The following is a 15877-nucleotide window of genomic DNA, read 5'->3' as shown; positions in this document are numbered from 1 at the left end:
TCCGCGGATCCACTTCAATAACCTCCGTGATTCCACTTTAATATTTTTTAGATGGAGTTGATAAAGCACACATGGTGGTGTATTACTGGGATTACGCACATACAGCTACGCCGGAGTCTAGACATAAAATTTTTCCCTGCAGAAAAGGGTGTATAGAGCATCCCTCACTACATATCCGACCAACTATGACCGCGGTCACTTTCGGTCTCCACCGCCTCTGGCCATCGCCACCTCTTCCATTTGCCGCCACCTCAGGTCGTTTTCTGCTCCAGTCACCGCTGCCTCCAGCTTACTCCGGTCGCCACCCATCGGTCATTATCGACCACCATCAACCAACATCGGCCGCTGCTCGCTCCCAATCACGAAGCAATAACTTCTTCTGCACACAAACTTTGTAATCAGAGAAACAATATAACAATTTCCCGCCTTTCGGCTAAGGTGCTGTAGTTGTAATCATCAACTCATAGTAAAAATTTTCAACACGGCAAAAGCCACGTAGTTTTTTCTTTTTCCAGTTTTTCCATATAAAACTTATAGTTTTCCTACTGCTTATCATTTTTTCATTAGAGTGTGCGTTGAACTCTTATATATTTACATACCTAACCCTTAAACCTTTAAGTTTCACATTTACACCACCTATTAACATCACGTTAAAACTATCATTATTTTAACATTTAACAGCGTAACACACATTTTCATGCACGCGTAAGGTGCCATCTATGTAAATATTAAAATTTAGGTGTTAGATATGTAAATACACAAGATTTAATTGATATATATGTAAATTTAGGTACTGACATAAAAATGTGAGAATTGAAATTTAGGTATCAATTTCAAGAAGAGAGTCCATTGCTTTATTCTCTTATCATGCTTAAATAATTAGGTGACAAACCTCATCACAGCATATTCAATTGGCCTACCAGGCAAAATTTCAAATCATGAGCCCTGCATGCCCATATTTTCTAATTTCTAAATCGGAGGCGTCAAATGCCTGCCCAAAATGCTCACAAAATTAAAAGTATACTATAAATGTTTATCATATTATTGCAATTTTCAATGTTTAAAAAGTAATTATTCCATTAAAGTTGTAACAAAAATGGAATATTTTGACAACTATTAAATAAAAAATGAATCTAAAAGATTATTATATTTATTTATACCAAGTGCAATGTTTGTAAAAATTAAATAAAATATATTATATTTATCTTAAAATAAGCATAATAATACCAAAATTTATAATGATTAAAAATGTAAATAAAATATTCTAATTTTATTTTTTGTAAGCTTTTAATATTAGAATATCCTAAAATATATCAAAAAGTTCTTATAGTTGTTTAAAAATTAAAATAATATTAGCTGAAAAATTTAGATATATACCGTATAATTTTACTGTATCTGAATATCTAATATCTAAATATTAAAATATATGCATGAAAGATCTGAATTTCACTATTAAAAAGTTAAAAATAGTAATATTTTAAGAGTTTATATCAAAAAAATATTACGTCCGGACGCAAAGCTGCGTTCCGACAACGGATGCGGAATAGCAGATGAAGCGAATGAGAAAAAAATTGAAACTCCACTATATCACTTTTGTTGTTGTACAGCTTGGGTCTGGACTCCACAATATTTTTTCTTTAGATACATATGTATATACATATAGTCTGATATATTTGTAATTTTTTTTATTTTGATATTTTTTTATTTTGATATATATATATATATATATATATATATTAAATTTTATTTTTTTCTGAAAAATTGAGCTAAAAATGAAGAGAGATTATACTTGAACTCCTAAATAAATACGTATGTACTTTATTCTCCCAAAAATTCCTTTAGGAATGAAAGTTTTGAGTAGCCGAAAAAGACTCGGGGCCGCGTAACGACGAGGAATTGGAAGGCCAAAGAAGTTGGGGCCCACCCTCGGCCACCGTACACCGGAGAAACACCGAGCCCCCACCGGAGGGCCCGCGAGCCCGCCGCTCCCTCCCAGCTCTATCCCCTAATCTCTCACTTCATCTCCCGATTCGTGGCGCCTCCATGCCGCACCGACGCGTATTATGGTGTGGTCCCCTCTCCAAAAATGGCAAAGAACCCCTTCCTCTCTCTCATTCTCTTCCCTCACATGAGCTCTCCTCCTCCTCCTCCTCCTCCTCCTCGATTTTATTTCTCTTTATTCTCTTATTTTAGGTGATAAATAGGTATCACAGAGGTGAAAGAACCATTTTTTCCAATCAAAGCTGCCTCCTTTTTCTTCTTCTTCTTCTTCTTCCTGTTTTTGTTGTTCTGCTGTGTGGGGGAGGTAAGTTTTTTTCTTTTCTGGGGATTAATTGCGTCTTTTTAACTCCAATATTACGTTTACTTAGCTTTAATGCTTTGATGCTGTTTTGTTTCTCCTTTTCTTGCTTGATTCCTCCTCTTTTCCTATCTATAAATACCTAGCCTATTAACCCGTCTCCCTCTCTCTTTTTCTATATATTCTCTTTCTTGCTTTCTTGCTCTCGGTATATTTATTCCATTTAAATACGCATCTATCCGCTGGCCACATGCGTTCATAGCAAGTTATGCTGGGTGTCACAGATCAGGGGCATCAGCTGTTCCATTTCCTCTCAGAGGGTTTCCTCAAACCCTACCCCGGTTTAGATTTTTGTTCAAGATGAGATTTTGATTCTGTTTTCTTTTTCTTTCCTGTTTCTTCAGAGTCGTGGAGGAAATATCTTTTCTTTTCTCTTGATTTTTTTTTTAATTTATAACTACTACGTCTGTAATGGCCGGAATTGATGCATTGAAGTACGCACACAGTCCTGTCCACAAGGCAGTGCTTGCTCGGGATTATTCTGGACTGAAGCGCATACTGGCGAGTCTTCCAAGGTTACTAGACCCCTCGGAGATCAAAACGGAGGCTGCTTCGCTTGCGGAGGAGGAGAAAGCTGACGCTGTCTCTTCTGTGATCGACAGCCGTGATGTCCCCAACAGGGAGACTCCTCTGCACCTTGCCGTTAAGCTGGGAGATGCCGCTGCCACCGAGATGCTCATGGTTGCAGGTGCCGACTGGAGCTTGCAGAATGAGCAGGGATGGAGTGCTCTCCAGGAAGCCATTTGTGCTCGAGAGGAGAATCTCGCTAAGATCATCATCAGACACTACCAGCCTCTTGCTTGGGCCAAGTGGTGCAGGAGGCTTCCTCGGGTTGTCAGTACTATGAGGAGGATGAGGGATTTCTACATGGAGATCACTTTCCATTTCGAGAGCTCCGTGATTCCGTTCATTTCAAGAATCGCTCCATCTGATACTTACAAGATTTGGAAGAGGGGGTCGAATTTGCGTGCAGACATGACACTTGCCGGTTTTGATGGTTTCAGAATACAGAGGTCTGATCAGAGCATTTTGTTTCTTGGTGATGGATCAGAGGATGGAAAGGTGCCGCCTGGTTCGCTGTGCATGATTTCTCACAAGGAGAAGGAGGTGATGAATGCCTTGGATGGCGCAGGTTCTCCGGCTACCGAGGAAGAGGTGCAGCAGGAGGTTGTAGCAATGTCTCAAACAAACATTTTCCGACCAGGTATTGATGTAACGCAAGCTGTGCTGCTTCCTCAGCTAACATGGAGGAGGCAGGAGAAGACTGAGATGGTTGGCCCATGGAAAGCGAAGGTGTATGATATGCATAATGTGGTTGTGAGTGTCAAGTCTAGGCGGGTCCCTGGTGCCATGACTGATGAAGAGTTCTTCTCTTCCTGTAATGAAAATGACACAGAGAGTGAAGATTACGAAGATATCTTGACAGAGGAAGAGAGGAAACAGTTAGAAACTGCTCTTAAAATGGAATCTGCTGGTGTTATAGATGAAGGTTTTTCTGATGGATTTAATGGCCACCGGCACAGCTGCTTTGAACAGAGAGAGATTCCGATTGAAGATGTTAGTAGTTGCAGCAATGGTGAAATTAAAATTGAGAAGAAAGGTTGGCTTGGTAATTGGGGAAAACGGAGCCACTATGCGAAACAAGATGAGCAGAAGAAGCTTGTTCCACCAAGAAGCTCCCTTTCTGTAGACGATAAAGTTAGCTCTTTTCTTCATGATTCTCCTTCTAGGTTAGAGAACAAGCCAGGAAGGCATTCAGTAGAGGGTACCGCCATGGGTGAGGAACTTAGGAAAGGTAGGGAAAAGGATTCTAAGAGACCTGCTTCAAGTTCAGAGAATGGACATTGGAGAAAGGAAAGTAGTCGGGAGAGTGAGTATAAAAAAGGCTTGAGGCCCGTTCTATGGCTTTCTCCGAGCTTTCCTCTTCAGTCTGAGGAGCTTCTTCCACTGCTTGATATTCTTGCAAACAAAGTGAAGGCAATTCGTCGCCTCAGGGACTTGCTTACCACAAAGCTCCCTCCTGGGACCTTTCCTGTGAAGGTATGCAAAACTTTGCCTTTTGCCTTTCTTAAAGTTCATATTTTTTAGCAATGCCTACTAAATCATAGAAATTCATTTTTTTGCAATTTAAATTTTTTTGATGGAAAAATGTGCATTATTACCATGTATGTTGAGTAATCTTCCTTTCTACTTTTTTGATATATATAACATGATAGTGATAATGCTGATAAATTCTTTAATTTTTTAAAATGATTTATGCTTGTTTTCTTTTATGCTCTCTTTCTACTGCATTTTTTCAGAGTTTGAAATAGAATCTGCTAACAGATTCTGAAAACATAACTATACTGTTGCTCAAATATAAATAGGTAAATTTAAATACATATCACATAATTCTTATGTATTTATGTATCAAACACCTAAATTTTGATTATTGCATTTGTAACGCTTTGGTGACATAAGCCTTTATTAGTAATAATGTTTTTATTTATGTGATCTTAAAGATTTGAGTGTTAAGTATGCAATTATGAAAGTTTAGGAGCTAGATATGTAAATACATAAGAATTGTGTGGTATGTATGTAAATGTTCCATAGAAATAAGGTTCTGCAAATTGATGCCTTCTTCAAGGGAAGAGTCCTAATAATGTTTGTGAAGAAACCAAGATTGTACGAGATAAACAAAATAATCTAGAAGTCTTTCAATTCTTTTTGCCAGCCATTGTTTTACTATTGTGCATCTTCTAAGTTGGGCAACCATATATATTGTTTTTTTTCCAGAGGAATTTACAACATTTATTTGTGAAAACCAAGGATTTATTATAGGCAAAATGCTAGTAAAAATGTTATGAAGCCATTTTATTTACTGTCTTGGTTCTTTGTGTTTGCAAAAATAAATTGTTCGCTAGCCCAACTAAAGGAATTAGTATAGTACTAACATTGTGGTGGAGGCGACTGCTGGTTGTTTGATTTCTCCCTACCTTGAACACCCATTCTTTCCTGCATGCCCCCAGATCTTATGTTAAAAGAAGGAAGATTTGCATACATTCACTTAATTCCCATGTATTTACATATTTAAAACCTAAACTTCAATTTTTACATATATGCCACCTTACATACACATGAAAAAGTGTATTTCAATTTTTAAAAGTTAAAATAGTTATATTTTTTATATGTTATGAAATATTGTTTTTCAGATTTGGGTGGTATCAATGTAAAAAATAAAGTTTAGTTGTTAGATTTGTAAATACATAAGAATTGGGTGGTATGTACGTCAATGCCCCTAAAAAGAATTGTTGCTTCTTTGACTCTGGTTTAGCTCTGCTGGGCTTATATCTTTATGAGGCATCCTATTGTTGATTCTCAATTCAGCAATTCCATCATTCCACACATGCAATCCGTGGAAATTTTAGGTAAAGTTTCTTTTAGATGCCCGTTTTGTGTTAGTGTATTAAGGCTTTTATGATGATCATGATGATTGTAGCTCTAGTAATTCCGCGTTGTCATCTCCTTGCTGTCCTTGCAAAATGGCTCTCCAGTTAATTTAGTTGAGTTCCAATAAGATGAATGGCACCGATTGCAAATTATATAGTTGATACTAAAGATAAATACATCATGTGCTTAATTTACCTATCTTTATTATACTCTGCCTAGATGTTTGATGTTCACAAGTTGATTCATTTTTGGACATGTAAAATCCACATCTTCTCCAATATGTCTTAACTAATCCTTTATGAAGGCATACCTACAACAAATACTTGTTTCTTGGATTTTTATGCCTAAACTAATTTGCTTCTATTAGTATTGTTGGCTTATGTTTCTTCTTTTTTTTTTTTCAATTTTTAAATGGAACATTTAGTTCATTTAAAGCATTGGAGAACTTTGCATATGATAATCAATTTATCTCTTTGTAGTCCTCATAGTAGTAGAGGGACTTTGAGGTAGAGATGGCTGTTTTTTCCTCTTTAACTAGCTACAAGGGACATATAAGTTTTAATATTATTGTTTCTCTTAGTACTCTTCTCCGTTTTTTTTTTCTTTGTGGAGGAATGTCGTTGAGGTTCATTTGTTTGAAGCTTGTTGACATTCTTAATATTTCTTCTCACTTTGTTTCCTTTATGTCAAAGCGGTGAGAGCATTCAAAATTTATTCTTCTCACGTTTGTTTCCTTTATGTCAAAGCGGTGAGAACATCGGAAATTTATTTGCCACTTTTTAAACGTGCAATAAGCATATAATCACTTGACATTGAAGCACAATAAAAACAATTTAAAGATTTTGTAGTTAAATTGTCTTATTCAATTTCTTCTTTGGACCACGTGCTTACATGTTTAACAAATGAAGTGTTAATTATTTGAAAATATGTCGTAGAATAGCCATTCTTCTTCAGATTTTAAATCTTCAAATCAAAAACTTTGACGGATGGTTTCATGCCAATTTTCCAACAATTAATTTACAAACAATCAACTATTAGTGTTTATTGAAAGACCATGAAATATTTGTTTTTCATTAGGATCTCAAACTCTTAGTTAAGCTAAATATAAAAAGTGAATACCCTAGTGCCGATTGTTAGAGTGGTATAAAAAAGTGACTTAAGTCTCTCAATGAGTACCAAGTTAGAGATTGTTTTTTAGAGTGCTTTATAGGTATCAACTAAGCTAATGAGCATTAGGCTCTAGTACAATTAAAGCTTAAAGGCACACTCAAAGAGGGTAGGGGTGGTGAATTAGGTGTGAATAACATTTTTGAATTCCTCTACTCAAACTCACATTAAATATATGTGAATAAGCAATCAAGCAAATACATACAAACGCACAAATGTAAGTGACAATGCATATAAGATATGCAATGCTACAAAGTGTGTAATCAAGATTATGCACAGTATAAATTTTATAACACTCAATGACACTAGAACACAAGGTTGTAATCAAGTATCTCACACATGTAATCACACAAGTATTTTATCATATATGAGAATAAGCTAGTTTTATGGGTCATGTTACAAGTGAGCATAATAATTATACTTGATCACATTAGTTATATATCACGTTCTTTATCAAACACTAGAAGCATGATTATGTCTGTGTTCTGAACACAACGACAAATATGATACGCAAGGATTGTTATGCTAAAGACAAGCAATTAAATGATTACTTACTAGTTATATATTAAATTTGGCATAGCGATTTGTGTAGTATATAGCACGTGAATCACCAAAGCTATGTATAATATGTAAATTAATGAATATGCACAAATTACAACTAGTAAGAGACCAAGATGGACACAATATATTTTTATGTGATTTGACACTTCTCAATCTTCATATCATCATAATAAGGTTAAATGGTTTGTGTTTATGTTATTCGGATTAGTTTTTCCTAGAAATTATATAATAAACTAGCTAGACAAGTTGTGTTTGGGCTATTTGAATTTCGCTCCAATGCTGACATATTTGGCGTATTCGGATTTGGTCAAATTTGGCCTGGGGTTCCTACTTAAGCTCCCCTTTGCTTAAGAGTTTACAAATGTCCCTGCTTATGGTAAAGATACCCTCTCCTTAAATTACACTTTTGATTTTACAAAGGTTGATTGGACTACGTATGTGCTCTCTTTTATACTTGCAAGTACAACTTTTATACCTTTCCTAATTGATTAGGAAAATCCAAATTCCCGAGCATACAAGAATACTTATCCAATGGTCTCTTGGAATGTTGTGGTGAATAAATTAATCAAACTAATCAAATTGCAAATAATCTCTCAAAAAACAATTACAAATTAAATACTTGAACATAACAATTAAATTCTAAATATTGATTTAGTTGAATGTATCAAGATTACTTCAAAATGATTTTTGAATTTATCCTCATCAACTCTTTAGTTGTCTTATCGTCTTATTAGATATATGTACAATGAGGAATGCCAACTTAATTCTCTAGAAAAAGCACCAAACATTCACAAAAAGCATCTCAAAAGTATGCTTCAAAAAATAGATTAACTAGTTGCTGTATGACCTGTTTTGACATATTGGATCCTTTAATAAACTAGTAGGAGGCTGTACAAACACTTGGCAAAGGAACATGTAACTTTATATTACATAGTATAATTTAATGAGTTTATAACATAAATATATGATATTATATATCAAGTCGTATTTAAACAACTCAATAAATCTTAATGGTATAGAAATCAAGCCCCCAAATATGCTAATTCATTGAGAATGAAGTAAATACCTAATTAATAATTTGTAGTGAATTAATCAGAATAAACATAATTAGTAAGTTTAATGAAAATATAGAAAATTTAGAATGAAAGACAACAACAACAAGCCTTTATCCCTCTAAGTGGGGTCAGCTACATGAATTATTTTTCTCCATTGTGTCCTGTTGAGTTTCATCTTTTCATTTAATTCTTATATATTAAGATCTTTTTTATACAATATGCCCAAGTTTTTTTAGGTTTACCTCTATTTTTCTTAACACAAGTCAAATCTAAAACATCTGCTCTTCTAATCGGATCATTAAAACATCTGCTCTCCTAACCGGATCATTAGATGGTCGATATTTAGAATAAAAGAAATTTATTTAAAATATGTTTGTTTGAGATAATAAAAATGAGCAAATTTTTTACATGATATGTATGTATGTAATTAATAGAGCAATATCTACATAATTAATAAATTGAAAATAAACAAATATTTTGAAATTTATGTCAAATAAATTTCTAAGACACTGAACGAAATTATTTTTATTATGGAAATGTAATTTAGAGTAAATATTAGCTAAATTGAATTGATTTTAGATATTAGCCAAAAAGGCACTGAATGATAATTTTATATTTTAATTTACTTATTAATAGTCACGTATGAAAGATCAGAGTAATATATCGTAAAATTCATTTTATAAATTACTGTCTTTTTCAATGCTTCCGGCTCCACCACCATGGTTTTGTTTGAGGGGACTGGCAAAGCAGGGTGAAGTTTTTGAAACTTTTATATCATTGTCCTTAAGGTTGTTACCTTTATGCTTATTTTTTTGCAAGGTTTGCTTTAAAGAGTGGCGGTAAAATCTCTATAGTTTCAACTCGGCAAGTTTTACACACCTGTCACTCAATTCCCGCTATTTACATAGCTGATATCTAAATTTCAATTTTTGCATATATGCCAACTTACCTATGCATGGAAAGGTGTATTTTATTTTTTAAAAGTTAAAATAGTGGCATTTTGCTGTGATATGAAATATTTGTGTTGTATAAGTGTAAAAATTAAAGTTTGGGCGTTAATTATGTAAATATACAAAAATTGGGTGTGTATGTAAATGCCCCTTAACGTATTAGTGGCTTTCTGAGCTCATTGGCTTGATTAGGCAAGTTATGAGACATTTCCAAAACTAATGATTTATTCATACAAGATCTTGATGTGAATTTTAGAGGGCATTCATTGTCCTGATTGAAAATTGCATCATTGGCGGTTACTTTTTCTAAAAATTCATCCTTTTCAACATTTATGGATAGATTTTGTTTTTGTTCTGGGATTCCTATTTGATTGCAATCAAATTGCAAATTGCAAATTTTGTTGTCCTCATTGCAAATTGCATTCTTGGCGGTTACTTTTTCTAAAAATTCATCCTTTTTAACATTTATGGATAGATTTTTATTTTTGTTCTGGGATTCTTATTTGATTCCAATCAAATTGCAAATTGCAAATTTCATTTTCCTGATTGCAAATTGCATTCTTGGCGGTTACTTTTTCTAAAAATTCATCCTTTTCCACATTTCTGGATAGATTTTGTTTTTGTTTTGGGATTCCTTTTTGATAATGAATAAATGTTAACTTGTATTTTGGATGTCGACTCTTCGCTTGATTCTGAGCGTGGAGCTTGAATAAAAGCTGTTGGAATCTCCTCCCTGATTTGTTCTTCTTTCCCTTTCTCTTTAATTACTTCTCTCTCTCATCTGGTCCCATTTACCTTGATTATTTATAATTTTATGTGATTTGAGGATTGAGGTTGAATTTCTTCAAATATTCCGCAACCTTGGTCTGAAAATCTCTTTTTTTTTTTTAATAACCATCTTTCTACGAAATTTGCATGTAATTTTAATTTGTTTATTTATTTATTTTTTGCTCTGGGTTATTACTTTATAAACAAAAGCTCTCAGTACTTCATTTTGTTCTGTTTGTTCACTTTGCACTGTACTTTTTCCCATTGCACGTAAATTTGAGATCCTATTAGCTTGACGTTTCTTGCATCTCCACATTTCATAGGACAGTGTATGTGGCTTAATCCTGATCACCATCAGTTTCATTTTCTTATTATATTAATTTAATGACAAATTCATGAATCCTTTTATTTTTCTCTTCATTCCTTTTGGGGATGGTATTGAGTCAAGTTTGAGCAAGCTCGTCTTAATTGAAAATTGAAAATTGAAACTTTTGGTTCCATCTGATTTTGTGCTAGGTGAAAATGATCGATTTTGAGTAAGTTTATTTAGCTATTTGCAGCCATTTCTATTAGTAATTTCTAAACGAGATTATACACACACTTGTACTTGAGTTTTTTTTCCTTAATTCTTAAAGTGGAGTTATATAAAATAGAAGTGTATACTTAGAGTTTTCACATGAATCAAGTTGATTTTTTCAAGTTAAATTGAATTAATATTGCCAACCTTGAATCAAAGAAAATCAATTTTGATTCCAGATCAATTATAATTGGAGCGATTATCGAATGTGTTTTTTTTGGTTTGAAACATAATTGTCAATCTGACTTCCTAACTCTAATTTGTGCAAATCTTGTGCAACAACATCTACTGATTATATTTTGTGTATATCTTTTTTCTTACAAATATCATATTAATTAGCTTACCTTGATTGTTGGTTCATCTTCTAAACTTTCTTTTACCCTCATTTGTAGCGCTGAGCATTTCTCTAGTATAATTATTTCTTAATTCTTTATAGCTGTATCATTTATCTGCCTTAATATTCTCATATATCACCCAACTTTCCCTGACTCCTTATTCTTCTAATGCTCGACTCGATATCACATAATCAATGTAATTCAATTTTGTAAAATTTGATGTTTAAATCTCAGCATGAGATCATGCATTGCACAGTTTATGAAAGAAGAGTTACAGCTCTTAAGCTGGCAGCCTACTATTGCAATCTTTGGCGATTAGTTTGTAAATGCTTCTCATTTATCTTGGAGATATTTGTTTCAAGTAAAGATAGTTAATAACTAAATGTAATTGTAGTAACCTTATTATTTAGTGAGAGTTGCGACGTGAATTTTAGGGACTTAGGATGAGACACATGATAGATAAGTAAACATTGCATGATTGCAATAAATTAGAAGTGAAAAATGCTTAGCAATTGAGAAATGCACATGCTATTGTATGTTAGGAAGGTTAATGATAGGAATATTATACGGATGGTAGTGGATAAAATGTTTGAAGAGTGAAGTTGAGCTAGGTGTGACAAAGTATGATTATACTTATAATGCTTTAAATCCACACAAAGGAGCTCTTTAGATTTGATAAAATATTAAACGTATTTGATCGGTTCGGTTTTATCTTTCTTGTGGAACTTCATTTCTAAGAGGATGCGAACTTATCGGAAAAGGGCTTTTTTGTAGCATTTTCTTAACAATGAAAATGGTTAGGAGTTAGATTATTCTTAAGGAATCAAACTTAAGTTGTGAACGATGAAGTTATAGAGAGGTAAGGTAATGCGAACTTAGAAAATTCACGTGAATATTGGAGAATCAATCTGTTATTATGCAATTTTGTGCGTAGGCAATTGAAGAAAAAATATAGAGTTCAATGGAAGGGTTCTTTTCTTGAAATTAAGAAGACATGATTGAGTATGAGCTTTAATTTTGAGTGAATTAAGAAAATATATGCATTGAAGCTACTATGAAGTTAGTGAAGTTTTAAATGATAGTGTTGATTAAATGTAGTTTTATAGTGGCCAAAAAATCATTTCAATCATGGCATAAATACATCAAGGATCAACTTTAAATTCATATGTTTTGAATTGATTCTAGAGATGCTTGTAAAGGTTTCAAAGCGAGTATGTTATTTGCAAATAATATAATTTTAATCGATAAGATATTTGCCACCAATAAATGGAAAGTCTAAACATTAGAAAAGATAAGGAGCTTAGATTATTGTAGAATGAAACCTTAGTAAATGAAATACAATTTTAGTTGGTGAGAATTGATGATTTTGGGTCAGTACTGCCAAAAGATCAAGGTATACCTTGGTGGATGGTTGGATTAAAAATCTTGGATCAATTATTTAGAATAACATGGATATAAATGAGGATACAACTTGTAGAGTTAAGATGTGAAGAGAGGCTCTATAAATACCACACAATGAGTGAATATAATGGGCAATTAAAGGTGAATTATTTAAAATTACTGCTAAACTAAGTATATTATTTATATTTGAATGTTGATGATGGAGCGATTAACAACTTAGTGAAGTATGACAGAAATGTGAATAATTAAGAAGGATATTAAGCATGTGTGCTAAAGTAAGGAATGATAGTTTGATGGAGCGATTAACAACTTAGTGAAGTATGACAGAAATGTGAATAATTAAGCAGGATACTAAGCATGTGTGCTAAAGTAAGGAATGATAGTTTGAGAGAATTATTTAAGAGATTGTGGCGATAACGCCTACTAAATATATGAAGTAGAATAACTTAGGGTCTGTTTGGCGCAGCTGTTGATTATTAAGAGATTATTATTTAAGAGATTGTGGCGATAACGCCTACTAAATATATGAAGTAGAATAACTTAGGGTCTGTTAGAATAACTTAGTGATATTGGCATGCAGATATAGCATGCATCGATGAGGCTGGTAGGCTAATGCTGGACTAGGAAGGGGAAACTATGGGCTACACTTAACATGAATTACTTGGAATGTGTGTATTTATGGATCTACCACTAGATTGTTGTGATATGATAATGATTGGCATGAATTTGGAGGGAACCGTACATTCAAAGTAAGAATTATTTTTGCCATTATTGATGAGATCATTGTTTCATAGATCAATTTGGAAAATACATTCTAATTTCGAAGATTTATGCCCTTGAAAAAATTGGTAATATCAAAGTACATGATTGATTTGCTTGAATTTCTTATAAAAGATTATTGAAGGGTCTTTTCTTAATGGTAAGAAGCTCTTGTTGGCGAGACAGGTGTTTTACACCCCAAGTTTGAATGGTTGCGTGCAATAAACATTTCATGCCTTTAAATTGACTAATAGCTACTTATAACATCAAAAAATATATACTTGTTACCATTAAATTTTATAGAACAAAATTATTAAGTTTTTTGTTAGATTTAAATGAAAATATGGCACTAAATAGGACGCAATGGAGAAAAAAGATTCATGTAGCTGACCCCACTTTGTGGAATAAAAGTTTTGTTGTTGTTGTTGTTGTTGTTGGCCTAATTAAGAAACATCGCACCTTCACACCAAACTTAGTATATCACTTCTCCATTTCTCTCTAAATTCTACCTTTTCATGATTTTATTCCAATCAATGCAATATCATATCATCTATATATAGTTCATCTTTGCAAATCTATCCATCAAGTTCTCTCATAAACACACCCAACTCCATCTTTTGCAGGTCGCCATCCCCGTAATACCCACCATTAGAGTTCTGGTTACATTCACAAAATTCGAAGAACTACAACCAGCCGAAGAGTTCACAACGCCACCTTCAAGCCCCGGCAGCAAGAGCCCCTCCACCCTCGTGCAGCCCTCGGCATCATGGCTTCAGTGGCTAAAAGGTCCGTACCGTCAGAACTACCCGATGGCGTTGATGCCTCTGGGCTCCGGCAATCGCGTCGAAGACATGCAGGATCCGTTCTTGATACCACCAGATTACACGTGGACCACACCGGAGGAGAAGAAGAAGAAGATGCAGGAGAACAAGAAATCCAGGAAAGGGAAGAGGAGCTCACAAGCAGTCAGATCTCTCTAGTCATGGGGGCTCTTTTAAAGGCTGCAGGTTAGTGTATGTGTATGTATCTCATGGAGGTTTGGAGATTTGAAGAAGAAGAGCAATGGTGCTCTTATTCTTCTTATACATATTTGGGCTGTAGTGGTTCTCCTGAAGATGATAAAATTGTAAAATTTTTATGATTTAGTTTGAATCATTTATGTGTTTTAGGAATTGTGCTGAGACATTTTCTCATCTGGTGGAATATATATTCTGGTCTCTAATGTTTGAGGTCTTCCAAGGGTAAAAGTTAGACAATTGTTGTAGATATATTGTTATTTATCTGTGTGGTGCCTCTAGTTTGGAATCTACGGTTTTGTAATTCTGGAAAAAATATTGCATCAGGAGCATTTCAATCAGGGTCTGTCATATGTACAGACAGACCCACCCATATAATAAATAAAACTTTTTAATGCATGGGCATGCTTGCCTGTATATGTGGCAGACCCTGTTTGTAGTCCTGATGTAGATGCAATATTTTTTCACAATTCTAACCCTTTATGTAGGGTGTTTTATGTATTTTTTTTTATTTTTGGATGTGGATCGGATATTTTTTTCCTCGGGAGTGGTGATGATTGTGTGATTTGTCCAGGGGGTAAATGAATAAAAAAAATTGTGATATTGGTAGGTATGCGTAATTTCAGGAAATATGCTGTATATAGCTGAAAATTTGACCGACAAGGTTTGGGATTACATTAAAAAAGAGTAGGTCGGCTACATGAGGATGATTATCAAAATATGCGTTCATCAGTTATAATGTATTGGTCGTATGTTTATAGTAGAAAATAAGGGCTAACTTAGTATGAAACCTCTACAAATTTGATTGTGACATAATCCTTTTACATTAGAATAATACGAAAAGCATCATGTAATAGATTTGGATGTTAGTTTTGGATGTTTGGCATTTGAATACTTCAATATAGTGTTATGCTATGCATGTGAAACCCCCAATACTAAATCATATAGGACAAAAAATATTATAAAGAAATTTACAAAAATACCATAATTTTTTTTGTATTTACATAATTAGCACTTAAAATTTGATATTTACACCTACATTGGCTTGGAAAAGTGGAAGGAGAAGCATTTATGCTAGGTGATTGATTGTAAATTAACATGTGATCATGTTTTATGAAGAAGTTTAGAGTGGTTGAGGGGTCATTGAGGTGGCTTATCTTGTTAAAGTGGGACATGAAGATTATGTGATGGTGAAAGTTGAGATGTGAGGTGGTCAATTCGGCGAAATAATATGCGGTTTTGGAAATGTTGGAGCGTATGAACGGTTATCACTCAATATGGTCAGGATGGTGAGTGTATGAACGGTTATCACTCAATATGGTCAGGATGGTATGTGAATATGAGTTGGATTGTGAATTTAGCTTGAAGATCGTTAATCACTCGAAAATTGATTCAAATTTTAACTTAGGATGGAGATTAGATTGAAATTAACGTCGGATGTTTTTTGAGTCGACTTAGAGCCATATATGGATAGCTTGAGATCGGTTCAAATTAATTTTT

General features: G+C 33.8%; 1 protein-coding gene across 2 annotated transcripts; it reads left to right on the top strand.

The window, feature by feature from the left end:
* The first annotated feature begins 1852 nt into the window (after window positions 1-1852).
* Window positions 1853-14624, top strand: LOC110021155 (ankyrin repeat domain-containing protein 13C-like). Of its 2 annotated transcripts, XM_020719536.1 has the most exons (3): window positions 2235-2305; window positions 2806-4399; window positions 13985-14623. In XM_020719536.1, exons 2-3 carry the CDS (start codon window positions 3032-3034, stop codon window positions 14339-14341), a joined length of 1725 nt encoding a protein of 574 aa, XP_020575195.1. In that variant the 5' UTR covers window positions 2235-2305; window positions 2806-3031; the 3' UTR covers window positions 14342-14623. The 2 variants fall into 2 exon arrangements, with proteins under 2 accessions (XP_020575194.1, XP_020575195.1); XM_020719535.1 differs by having other exon boundaries at window positions 1853-4399; window positions 13985-14624.
* Window positions 14625-15877: the final 1253 nt, after the last annotated feature.

Source organism: Phalaenopsis equestris, unplaced genomic scaffold, assembly GCF_001263595.1.
Source record: "Phalaenopsis equestris unplaced genomic scaffold, ASM126359v1 Scaffold000123, whole genome shotgun sequence".
NCBI classification, from domain to species: Eukaryota; Viridiplantae; Streptophyta; class Magnoliopsida; order Asparagales; family Orchidaceae; genus Phalaenopsis; species Phalaenopsis equestris.
This window is presented reverse-complemented; position numbering and strand designations above follow the sequence as displayed.